Below are 13,052 nucleotides of genomic sequence, written 5' to 3'. Positions count from 1 at the left end.
TTTTCAGTTTTTCAACGAGGATTAATTTTAACAGGCATTGCACACGAGATGCATTTGGGTTCTTGAGATTGATTAAAGACTTCAAACAGTAAACATTTTAAGTAAAGTCTTTCTGATTGACATCACCCAAAACATTAGTGTGAATATTCTTACTGTTAGCACAGAATTTCAGGCAAACAACACTTACAGTAAGTCATATACACAATCGTTCAGCACAGGGTCATCTGCAGTCAATTTATGAATTTATCCAACCAATTATCTCTCCATTTGTATCACAAATAATCCATTTTAATGTTCCAGGGTGCTGAAGCCTGTGCTGGCAGAGTTAGGCACAAGGTAGAAAAAAAGCCTGGATGATTAATGTAGAATTGCCAATCAATTTAATCTGCAAATCTTTAGAGTGTGGAAGTAAGAATAGAACACGCAAGATATGGAGAGACTGTTCACTCTCCAAACAGACAGAGACTAGGCTTGTGAGGTCAAGCCTGATGTCCGAAGCTGTCAGACAGACAACAGTACTAACCACACTGCAACACTACCTATCTTAGTCCGGTAGAGACTCTTCCACAGTCATTCTCTGTGGTGCACACATGTTTAGTGTACTGAGCAACTATCCACATTTATTTAGACTTGTGTTGTCATTTATGCACCATTCCTTCTTTCACTGTGCTCTACAATTGGAATACAAGAATGCTTAGCAGGTTTTCTAGCCTCCAGACATCAAGCGTATCTATGGAATGACCACTGTGTCGGGTGGACCTTCAGGATACAAGAAGAGCAGGAATTCATTGCATTCAAGGAGGTGTTGAAATTGTGGAACAAGGATGTTGGCAAGGCCTGCTCTAGATTTTTTTTGCTGCCCTAGGCAAAGGTGAAAATGTTGTGCCCAAACCATGGAGTCTTGAAAGCAGTTGCTAAAAATATAGTGCATGGTAAAGCAGGGTTTTGGAGTTGAGTTGATGTATTGGGGGAGGTCCTGTGATGAAATGAAGATCCATGGCAGCATAAGTTTTTAAAAAATAGTGAGACTTAGGCTCAGTGGGTGCTTCTGCTGCTGTGGAGGTGGGCAGCTGTAGAGTGTGTGTTGTGGATGGCTAGATGATTGCCTTATTAGTCAGGAGTTTCACATTGGCACTCTGTGGCTTGCAGGTTTTCAGAATGCCATATCCATGGAGGTATAAGGGGAAAAGCCAGACAGAGACATAAAGGGATGGAGGGTTAAACCAACAGTAATGAAAAAAGAAAATGCAGGATTGTGAGAGCCAATGAGAGGAGGAGTGATGGCAGGCAGTCAAGAGTATGGTCCCAAAAAGAGCATGTGGCCAGCACTTCAGGGATGGTGGTCGCTTCAGCTGAGCACTCTGAGGAGCAGGAATGACCAGGTGCTCTCAATGGGCTCCCATGTTAAGACTGTGTGGTGGTGGCATACGGGAAATGGAGTGGGGCTCGCCCTGGTTCCCAGGATGCCAAGGTGTGGCAGAAAGTGACACAAGCCTAGAGTTTTAAGGGTTGACTGTGATTGTCGACAAATGTCACCTTACCCCGAGGAGACTTAGAAGGGTGAGCGAAGGAGACGTTGGAATTTAAACAGAAGCACTGTGGCTTGTGAGTGTTTTAACCTAACAGTGATTTTACACTAGCTTTATTGGAATATTTTTTGACATTTTAATGTCCACGAACACCATTTTTTGTGGAATATTCATGTATTGGAGCATTACACGTTTGAACAGTTTGTTTTTATAATAAAAACACTGCAACAATTGACTTTATGTATCCTCATTGCACGTTTCTTCCAGTTCATGTTATCAATGTTTCCTGGTGAAAGTACAGTTAAGGCAGCTGAAGCCAACCCAGACCATCACAAGTCCCCCTTGAAGTTTCTAGTGTGATGTCACACAGATATTATATCATAGAACGGGGGGTTATTGGCTTCTACTTTGGTGTTGTACTATGTGCTGAGATGCCAAAACACTGCCCCTTAAAACCTTTGCCACCCTAAGTGACTGCCTAGCTTGCCTATATGATAGCACTGAACCTGGATGGCGGCCTTGTTGATTCCAATGTGTTGCAGAGTTAAGTAATAGTGAAGTTGTACTCTTACTAATATAAGTGACAAAATCCATTGTGATTTCTGTTTTTTTTTTTTTTGCACCACTACTGAACTGAGCTGTTGCTTGACGACTGTAGACCACACAAGTCACATCAGTCTTTATCATCCCTTTTTGTTATTTCTGAACACAGGATAATTTTACGTTAGATGTTTTTGGGTGGTGGCCCACTTTTATTTGTACCATTGTTGGTTATAATACCAGGTGCCAGTCCATCATAAGATAGAATCACTCAGACACCAATATTAGCTAACATTAAACCAATTTGTAGTACTTACCTAACACGCACATATACTTAGAGTGTGAGAAAAATCTGGAGTACCCTGCGAAAACAGCAGATAGTAATCACATTGTGATTTGAACCTTGGCTCTTAAAACTGTGAGGTAGCAATGCTAACCCCCATGTCTTTATTGTTGCCTTTGCTTGTGATTTAACCTGTCATCAGCCTAACTGCTGGCATTGTGAGCACAGGTAAGGCTGTCACTGCACCATTACGTGAAAGGTTCAGTGTGACTAATAAAATGGCCACTCCATATGTGTCTTCCCACAATGACCTGCAGAAGTCCTGATGCCCCCGGCACATTCTCTCAATAGGTAGGCCCTTCAAAGAGGATTTTGAGAAAACAAAACTGGAAGTCATCTCTTGAGTTCTTTAAGACCTCCACTGCTTTAGGGATCCTTAAGCCATATCTAGGTCTACAGTGGAAAAGACTGAAAACAAACTGGATCTCCACAGCAGGTCCAACAAGGAGCCCAATTTGGAGACTGAATCTTGAATGTGAGGGTTTCATTCATCTGTCTTTCGAGATCTGTTTCAATTAAAGTTTTTGGAAAAGATTATATTAGCCTGAGAGAGTGGCCTTGCCTTCTTAATGTGCACTTAGATATCATTAGATAGATTATCTATAAACAAGACACGCTCAACTGCACAATGCTATCACTGAAAATGAAAACACATGAATCAAAAAATGGCTGAGGTCAGCAACCTTTCAAAGAGTAGAGGCATTAAAATGTATGCTCAAAGATGAATTTTACTCCTCTGCACTCTTATACTCTTCCTAACTTGAATTTGAATTCAAAATCTCTACTACAAATCTGGATGATGTTTCTGAAAGATCTAAATCTACTAAACACATGGCAACACTATGGCTCTATGGTTAGTCCTGCCCTGTCACAGCTCCAGGGACTTGGAGTCTTGCCTGTCTGTATGCAGCTTGCCCACTCTTCATGCAGTTTTCTCCAGGGACTCCAAATTCTTTCCATTGATGACGCTACACTGGTTTGGTGTGAATGAACCTGCTCTTCAACGTACTGGCACACCTTCCAGAGTGAACCCCTGCATTTTACCTGATGATCACAGAATAGTCTCTGGTGCCCTGTATTTCTGGGTTAAAGAATGGCAACAGCACTTAGGGTGTACTCACACTGGCAATTCAATGTTTGTCCACATGTAACCCTGCAAAGTCTAGTTCATTTGACTAGTGTGATCGCTCTGTGTCAGGAGCACGGTTCAGTAGCATTCGGAAACAGTGTGATCGCTAAACGTGGCTGAGCACAGAAAACAGATATGATGTCAATGATGCAACAAGTCAGATAGTACAATTCTCATTTCATTCAATATCTTTTGAGTTAAAAACAGGTTTTTATTCTCACCTTACACAAGAACATGAATTGTAGTTGGCAAGAAAACCTGTAAATTCCTCCCTTAACTTAATTATTTCTCTGTAAAAATCTTCTCGTACGATTAACAGCAAAACGCTATGTTGCACACTCAATAAATCTGTAAGAAGGTAGAGCGTTTTCCTACCCTACAAGACTCCAAAACAACCGTAAAATAAGTAAAATCATTTTGAAGTGCATGCTGTCACTCTGTGTTCAGATCTTGTTTTGGCTTTACACGAAGTCGCATGGTGATGATGAAAGCGTGCCCGGGCCCTGAATGTTAAGCGCAGTGTGAGTGCAGGCCAGCAGAGGAGTAGGGACGGGGACAATCATGCTTGGGCACAGTAAGGAACAAACGTGCTTAGTGTGAGTAACCCTTACTCTAGTGTGTAACACTAAAGGGGTTTTTTTTCCGTCTAGCTCTTCCTGATGTGGCTATTCTCTTTTGTTTTCATTTCTTACATGTTTAATAAGTACAAAAAAATACCTTTCTGGAATAGCTGATTTGTGGCACTGAAAGTACCAAAACCCAGGCTGGAAGTGAAAATTTCCAGCAGCTAATGTGATTTTGCACTAAAAGGGATAGAGGAGTCATTATTTTTGTAAACTGCATATAAATTTAGGTTCAAGCCAAAAGAAAGACAAGACACATACGGTATGCTGGCATTTCAATGAATGGCTCTGATAACAAACCCACCATTGCTTCTTCACATTAAAGCACACAGTAAACTGCTATACTTTTTTCTAATTTCTCTACTGCCAGAGAATGTGCAAGTTTAAAATGTCACTTAGCATTAAAAAGTCATCTGCCCACTAATGTCTGTAAACAAAAAATAGACCATGAATCACATTATTTGCTTTATAGGGCAGGCGGATTTTCTTGTTTCCTTGATGTGAATGACTGGTCAAGAATCAACCCATTTCAAGCATCCAGTTTTGTTAACGGTTTAGCTACTTAATAAATATAGGAAGAATTTAAAATGCACAACTTCCCAAGAATCAAAGTTGTGTGAAAGTTAAGAAAAAAGTGATTGTCTGTTGCATTATCTCAAGAAAAAAAGCTGTTCACGTCACTCAATCCCTGGCTGTAATGATGAAGGACAATCCACCGCTGTCTTCTCCGGTGCTTGCACTGGCTTCCATCGCCGCAGCAGGACTTTTTTGACATATTTGCCTGTGTTGTTCTTGATGAAGATAAAGAAAATGGTATTGATTACGCTATTGATCATAGCAAAACATTCAACCACATAGTAGAGAGACACAGAGTGAGTCACCTTGAGAAGCAGACTGGGAAAGAAGTCCCTGACAATAGAAAAGGTATAGTATGGTGTCCAGCAGAGGATATACATGGTCAGAATACCCACCAAGACCAAAACCGTTTTCCTCCTAGCCCTCAGGCGGTTGCGAAGCTGCTCTGTCTGGATCCCTGGAAGGTCCTTAAACCAGAGCTCACGGCATATTTGAATGTAGCAACAGGACATGGCCACTACTGGGAGAAGGAACTCCACAGCAAACAGAAAAAGAAAGTAGGATTTGTAAAAGAGTGCTTTATCAGCTGTCCAAATCTGAACACAATACACCTTCTGGTTTGTTACTCCTGGAGCTTCCTTGAATGTACCAAACATGGTCTCAGTGGTGAAGTAGGCAGATGGGAGGGCAATGAGAATGGAGATGAGCCAGACTCCAGCTAGCACACAATAAGCTGTCTGATACTTCATGCGAGGTTTCAATGGATGCACAATCACCAGGTACCTGCAGGTAAGGGAGAAGCACAAAAGACATTGAGATATTTTTTTTCCAGTTTTGCCAGCTGTACTGCAGCATTTTTTGGAAACAAAGTCACCACACTTGCAAGGTGTTTTCAGAAATTCAGCTTTGCAGAATAGACCTGGCTCCAGGGGATCATTTGTCAATCTCCAATCCCTACCATACACATAAACTTTGTCAGATATACTGTTACTTGTTGGATTTTGGGGATTTTTTAACACCAACTCCTAACCCCAATATTTTAGAAGCCCTCTTACCATTTTAGTCTGGAGTCAGAGCTGGTTCAGGACCAACCCATAGCTTTATCTTCATAATATATGTGACTATGAATCCTTTGCATAGACCAAGTGCTGGGCCTGTGGCATAAATTATATATATATATATATATATATATATATATATATATATATATATATATATATATATATATATATATATATTGTGGAATATGGCTGGCCAGTCCAGCCCGGCCAATATCCCCAGGCCGCCAGGTGGAGCTCTCCCTGCAGCATGGAGGTGCCCCAAATACCAGCAGGGAATCATGGACAGTGAAGTTTTCCTTTACAGCCTTGCTGGATACCTTGGAGGCCAACAGAGGATGCTGCAGGGAGGCCCAGAGACTCTTACGTGCCCTATAACCTGGAAGTACATCTTAGTCACAGCGACAGGAGGAATGACGTACTTCCGGGATGAAGAAGAGGACTTTTTATCTGACCCGGAAGTGATAGGAGGTCACATGGACTGAAGGATTGGAAACACTTCCGGGTCAGGAAATATAAAAGGACTGTGGGAGATCCCAGTCGTTGAGCTGAGCTGGGTGGAAGGGTGGCAACGTGTCTGGGAGAGTGGAGGATTGTTTATTAGTGATTATTGTAGTGTTTATATGAGTATTGTGGAGAGGAGGGTGCTTTGTGCACGTTATAGTCTAAATAAATATTATATCTGGACTTTTATCTGGTGTCTGGCGTGGAGTCTGAGGGTTCAAGGGAGCGATAGTGCCCCCTCTCTGTCACAATATATATATATAAAACCACACCATCTGGACAGTGAATTGTTATGAGAGACCCCAACCCCTACAGGAGTTCTTAATCCTGTGATGATAGGCAGTGTTGAATGAAGCTGGTTTAGAGTGTTGGGTGCTATTACATGTGTTAAAAACATCCATGCAATTGGCATTGGAAAAAGAAAACATGACCATGATCATAATTATGGATGAACGATTTGTTTAGTATAATTGCACCTGCAATTCTTGTATGGAGTCATGGAGAGCCACAGACAACCTGAGCAGCAACAAGGTCAAGGCAGAGATTAAACGTTGATAGAATGCCAGTCCATCACATTCCGTGGCACTTAACGGCTGGTAGTTGCCCTAATAGCCTGTTCTTAAATAGTAAAGACAAGAATACTGGTGAAGAATCCAAATCTGTACTGAGGGTACTTCAATTTAAAACAGAATTAGAGTTCAAGTGATACGCTTTGCAGATTCTGGCATACCAAGGCAAAATAAACTTAATTTGTTTAATACCAGCTCCTTGCTTTAAAACCAAAAGTGCAATAAGGGTGTTCTTCGCAGTACACTTGGGCTATCCAAGTTAAATTTAAAAAACTGCAGTTCACTCTTTCTTCAGAAATTTGCACGTAAAATAAATATAATTTTCATAGAGTGGAAGAATACAAATCCCTAAATTTCAGCTGTCTGCAATATAAAATGCTGACATTCTGTATGTGTTCATTTGAAGGATATTATTTAGATGCAAAAATATAGTCTAGGTTTGTACTTCACCGATGGCTTTATATTATTTATGTACCAGTGAAAAAAATATTGATTTTTTTCTCTAAAATAAAAAATCCCAAGTTGACAACCCTGCTGCCGGTCCCACAGTGGCTACTTATATAGTCTGAGAGCCAGACTATATTAACAAAGAGCACAATAATATGAAATCCAATGAAAATGCTGAGCTATCTGCAATAAGACAGCACAAATATGATTTAGCAGTTTAATTAAATACAATCTCCATATCTCTTAAATCAATGTGCTGTCTGCACAACTTTTCTCCAATAAGCACAAGAGTTGATTATTATTATTTTTTTTCATGTCAGATGTCTGCATACATAATTTGTTTTGTTCGGTGTGCAGACTCAAATAGCCTTCTTCATGTCAGGCAATAAATCAAAGAAACCTGCGAAACAATGCAATGCTGATATTAGACTTGTCAAGTGCTAAATAGTTTTGTATTAATTAGATTATGAGCAGGATCAATGAGTGCGTTTACACATACACACCAAACTAGCATAAGGTGAGTAACCCGAGCTCTTAAAAACATGCGCAAGTTCACTTATGGAATTCTCCCTTCAGAAAATGCTCAAATGTGTTAAAAAAATAGACATCAACGGCCACCGAGAATCCTGTGTGTCCTGAAGAGTAAAGAGTAACACTAACTTAGTTACATTACCCATTACTTATAAAAAAAAAAAACTAAATATGTATTATGATATATATAGTATGTCTATATATAATTATGTATAATAAAATGTAATGTATTAAAAACAGTGTTACTTTCTTATTACTTTTTCATCTTTTGTATAATAATATTCACATTTGAGTAGCCAGCTTTTGCTATTAAATGCTAAGTCCATATATGAACCTTCATAAAACTGTACAGAAACACTGCCAAACCTTATAATTTTGATGTGTTTTTAAATATGTGTAGTCTTCACGTACTGTGTTGTAAATTACATCCACCTCCTTTATAATTCCCTGACCTAAGCCATCAAAGATTTCCGGTATAATCACTGATCACACTTTTTAAACATATCTGTAGCAAATAGCTAGATTAAGACTGAACAGATATTTATAGGTTTCTGCTCTTCTGGATTTCATGCAGCACACTCTTCTCTTCTTGGTTGCATTGCTGAGTGGTGTAACAGTACGTGTGCTTCTGGCCTTATATCCAGTACTGCTGGGATAATAATAATGCAGGTATTCTTACTTCAATAAAATAAGTATTGTATTAAGTTACTCATTACTTTAAAAAGTAATTGGTCAACATAACACACCTTACTTTTAGCATGTTACTCCCAACACTACTTCCGAGATTGTGCTGCTGAGTGTATCACTGTACGTTCAGCTCATTAACATAAATGTAACAAGTTCTGAAATATTCAGACAGATTATTCAATGCAGGAGAAGGAATAATGTCATCACTCCAGGAAACACTACAAACATTGTGCATTTTTAAGTACAACAACCACCAAGTCTAAGCCAAGTGGTATCTGAATCATTTTGTTCTCACTAAGGACCCATCATGGAGGCACGGTGGCGCAGTGGTAGCACTGCTGCCTCACAGTTAGGAGACCCGGGTTCACTTCCCGGGTCATCCTTGCATGGAGTTTGCATGTTCATCCCCATGTCTGCGTGGGTTTCCTCTGGGTGCTCTGGTTTCCTTCCACAGTCCAAAGACATGCAGGTTAGGTGCGTTGGCGATTCTGAATTGTCCCTAGTGTGTGCTTGGTGTGTGTGTGTGGCTGTGTGCGCCCTGCGGTGGGATGGTGTCCTTCCCAGGGTTTGTTTCCTGCCTTGCGCCCTGTGTTGGCTGGGATTGGCTCCAGCAGACCCCCATGACCCTGTAGTTAGGATATAGTGGGTTGGATAATGGACCCATCACCTCAACACCCTGATAATGCATCCCTACACCCAAAAGCCACAGATAGCCTAACACAGCTTAATTGAATGTAAAAATAAAAACAACTCTTGGTGCACAGCATGTATTGTCGATATATAGTTTCACTTTAAATGATAGCATACATACAAAAATAAAGTGAAATTCCCAGGATGCCAAAAACTGCTTTGATATGTTTGGTGAGAAGTCAAGCAAAATGACACCTTTTATTGGCTAACTAAAAAGATAACAATATGCAAGCTTTCAAGGCTTCTCAGACCCTTTCTTCATGTAAAGATTACATATTATAATCACTCATATTTTTTCAGTACAAGTAAAAAGATCATACACTAATCTGAAAACTGTCTGTACTCTATTTATCTCATTTAGCTAAAACACAGTACTGAAAATTACATGATATTTGGACTTGGAATACAAAGTACACAGCCAGCATCAATTTGACATGAGGAAAGGGGACCACGCAAGGTGGCACATTGAGGATGGACTGATCTGTGCGTGAATGTTTATAAATATGGCAGACCTGACAATGTATGCAAATACAAGAATAAACATTTTTTTGTGAAAATGGAAGGACTCGTGGATTGTTATACTTACCAATGAATGAGGTGCCTTAAATAAATTATATATATATATAAATTTTTTAAGTCACCTCATTCATTGCTAAGTATCACAATCCATGAGTACTTCCATTTTATATACATATATATATATATATATATATTCGTTTTTTCTCCCTTTGTTGATCTCCAACTGCAAATATATATATATATATATACATATATACATATATATATATATATATATATATATATATATATATATATATATATATATATATATATATATATATATATACACACACACACACTTGTAGCAGTGCTACTATTAGTTAAAACCGTATCTCCCAGCAGTCCCTGCAGGCTCTGTTGGGGTCAAAGGTGGTCAGAGGGGTTTAAAAGGAGGGCAGGTGTCCAAGGGAGAAAGGTGTGTTTTTTTTTTTTTTGTTGTATTTTGTGTTCCGTTTACCTGTTGGACTGCCTCCTGTTGATTAAGCCGTATTTAGTCTTTGTGTCCTGGATTGTGTCGTCCTCTGTCAACGTGTGTGCTGAGGACTGAGAGTGGATTTATTGGCTTCCCCGCAAGAAAAGGAGCGCTCCTGCACCATCCATCCATCTTCACCCTTACAGCGTCTACCGGTAGGACTGTTTTTTCATTCCCTTTCAGCGTGCAGATCTCTGGACTCACTATCGTCATCTTTCATTGCATCCGGTGTTGTTTCCATGGACTTTGCTGTGTGGAGTTGTTTGTGTTTATATGTTTAATGTAATATCGCTGTAGGGGTACAGGGGTGGTATTATTGTTTTCATTTATATTATTTAATTTTAAAATTTTAATTATATTCTTAATTGGTGTTAGTTCCCAGTGTGCTTTATTTTGTCTCTGTTTTTGAGTGTATGCGGGTCGGGCCAAGGCTGGGAGCATCCCTGGGATCTCCTCTACAAAATATAAATAAATCACCATCATATTGACGGTGTGAATCTTAGCGGCAGCGGACTGCTACACACTGCTCAAAATAATTAAAGGAACACTTTTGAATCAGAGTATAGCATCAAGTCAATGAAACTTCTGGGATATTGATCTCTGCGGTGGGTTGGCACCCCACCCGGGATTGGTTCCTGCCTTATGCCCTGTGTTGGCTGGGATTGGCTCCAGCAGACCCCCGTGACCCTGTGTTTGGATTCAGCGGGTTGGAAAATGGATGGATGGATGGATATTGATCTGGTCAGTTAAGTAGCAGAGGGGGTTGTTAATCAGTTTCAGCTGCTTTGATGTTAATGAAATTAACAACAGGTGCACTAGAGGGCCAACAATGAGACGACCCCCAAAACAGGTGGGTCAGGAACAGGAATGGTTTAACAGGTGGAGGCCACTGACATTTTTCCCTCCTCATCTTTTCCAACTGTTTTTTCACTAGTTTTGCATTTGGCTGCAGTCAGTGTCACTACTGGTAACATGAGGCAATACCTGGACCCTGCAGAGGTTGCACAGGTAGTCCAACTTCTCCAGGATGGCACATCAATACGTGCCATTGCCAGAAGGTTTGCTGTGTCTCCCAGCACAGTCTCAAGGGCATGGAGGAGATTCCAGGAGACAGGCAGTTACTCTGGGAGAGCTGGACAGGGCCGTAGAAGGTCCTTAACCCATCAGCAGGACCGGTATCTGCTTCTTCGGGCAAGGAGGAACAGGATGAGCACTGCCAGAGCTCTACAAAATGACCTCCAGCAGGTCACTTGTGTGAATGTTTCTGACCAAACAATCAGAAACAGACTACATTCTAGTGGGCCCTGTGCGCACTGCCCGGCACCGTGGAGCTCGATTGACATTTGCCAAAGAATATCAGAATTTGCAGGTCCACCACTGGCACCCTGTGCTTTTCACAGATGAAAGCAGGTTCAACCTGAGCACATGTGACAGACATGAAAGGGTCTGGAGAAACCATGGAGAACGTTATGCTGCCTGTAACATCGTTCAGCATGACTGGTATGGTGGTGGGTCAGTGATGGTCTGGGGAGGCATATCCATTGAGGGACGCACAGACCTCTACAGGCTAGACAATGGCACCTTGACTGCCATTAGGTATTGGGATGAAATCCTTGGACCCATTGTCAAACTCTATGCTGGTGCAGTGGGTCCTGGCTTCCTCCTGGTGCACGACAATGCCCGGCCTCATGTGGCGAGAGTATGCATATGATTTGAGTATGGCTAAATTGAAATGCTGGCACTTCTCATTTTTTTATTCTTTGCTTTCATTTGCATCCTTTTCCCGTCTAAAGAAATAGCAACATCTCTTCTTTTTAGTTAATATACACAATTACATCTTTGATCTAATTCCCCTGCACTTTTAAAACCCATTTATTCAGGGAAGAAGGATTGTTTCCTGACTTGTGCTTGATGCAGCTGGAACAGTAGAATAGCCTCTGGTTCCTGTGCCCCTAAAGTAGACTAAAATGTTTTAATAATAATTGTATAGCATTATTGAGTATTGTATCTTTACGTGTTTGAGCTTATTTTGACAGCAATGGATAGATGGGTAAAACTAATTAAAATGCCAGTCTGATGCTTTTTTTAAAAACACTGGTCAAATATCTCTGGAGTGTGGGATGAAATTTAAAGACTATTCCGTTTGGCCCTCCCTAAGCCACTTGTTCCACCCCTCACTCATGAGGAGAATTCAGAGTATCATATTTAAAACTGCATCCAGTCAAGAATGAATATGTGTCCAGCTCTAGAAAATGAACAAATCTTAAAATTAGTTTGCGGTCCTGTCCAGGAAGCGGCTGACTGAAATTGCACCCATGGTTTGAGGACACCTGTGGAAATTAAGAGGAAATGCTTTTAGGACTAAAGAGCTGTGGGAATCTGTAATGAATTACCAAGACATGTAATTGAAGCAGAAGCCCTGACAGCCTTTAAGAAGTATCTGGATGAGATATTGGGATCATTTAGTTATTAGCTAAACAAACAAGGTTAATGGACTGAATTGTCTCCTTATGTTTGTCAAATTTCTTATGATCTTATTAGTTGCTATAAAAAAGAGCCATTTCTTTGGTAACAGATAGCTGCATCTAGTCCAAGATGATGACTTGTGTGATTGCATGATCAGATTAAAAAGACGTGACATGTACGCAAGGTAAATTGGCAGACATGTGCAGTCACATTCGTTTTTTTATTTGCTCCACTGTTTTCTCGGTAGCAGTTCCTTCTAATGGTCCAGACTGCTGTCATTCACTGGCCAAATCAATATGAAACATCTTTACATACTGTATATAATTT

General features: G+C 40.4%; 1 protein-coding gene across 1 annotated transcript in view; it reads right to left on the bottom strand.

Moving 5' to 3' along the window:
* Positions 1-4,699: 4,699 nt before the first annotated feature.
* The window catches only part of LOC114645836 (prokineticin receptor 2-like), a 47,414-nt gene continuing 39,061 nt past the window's right edge, over positions 4,700-13,052 (bottom strand). The window contains exon 3 of the mRNA XM_051935353.1: positions 4,700-5,523. Coding sequence (XP_051791313.1) covers positions 4,842-5,523 — 682 coding nt within the window. The 3' untranslated portion in view covers positions 4,700-4,841. The remainder of the gene's footprint in view (positions 5,524-13,052) is intronic.

Source organism: Erpetoichthys calabaricus, chromosome 1 (assembly GCF_900747795.2).
Source record: "Erpetoichthys calabaricus chromosome 1, fErpCal1.3, whole genome shotgun sequence".
NCBI classification, from domain to species: domain Eukaryota; kingdom Metazoa; phylum Chordata; class Cladistia; order Polypteriformes; family Polypteridae; genus Erpetoichthys; species Erpetoichthys calabaricus.
This window is presented reverse-complemented; position numbering and strand designations above follow the sequence as displayed.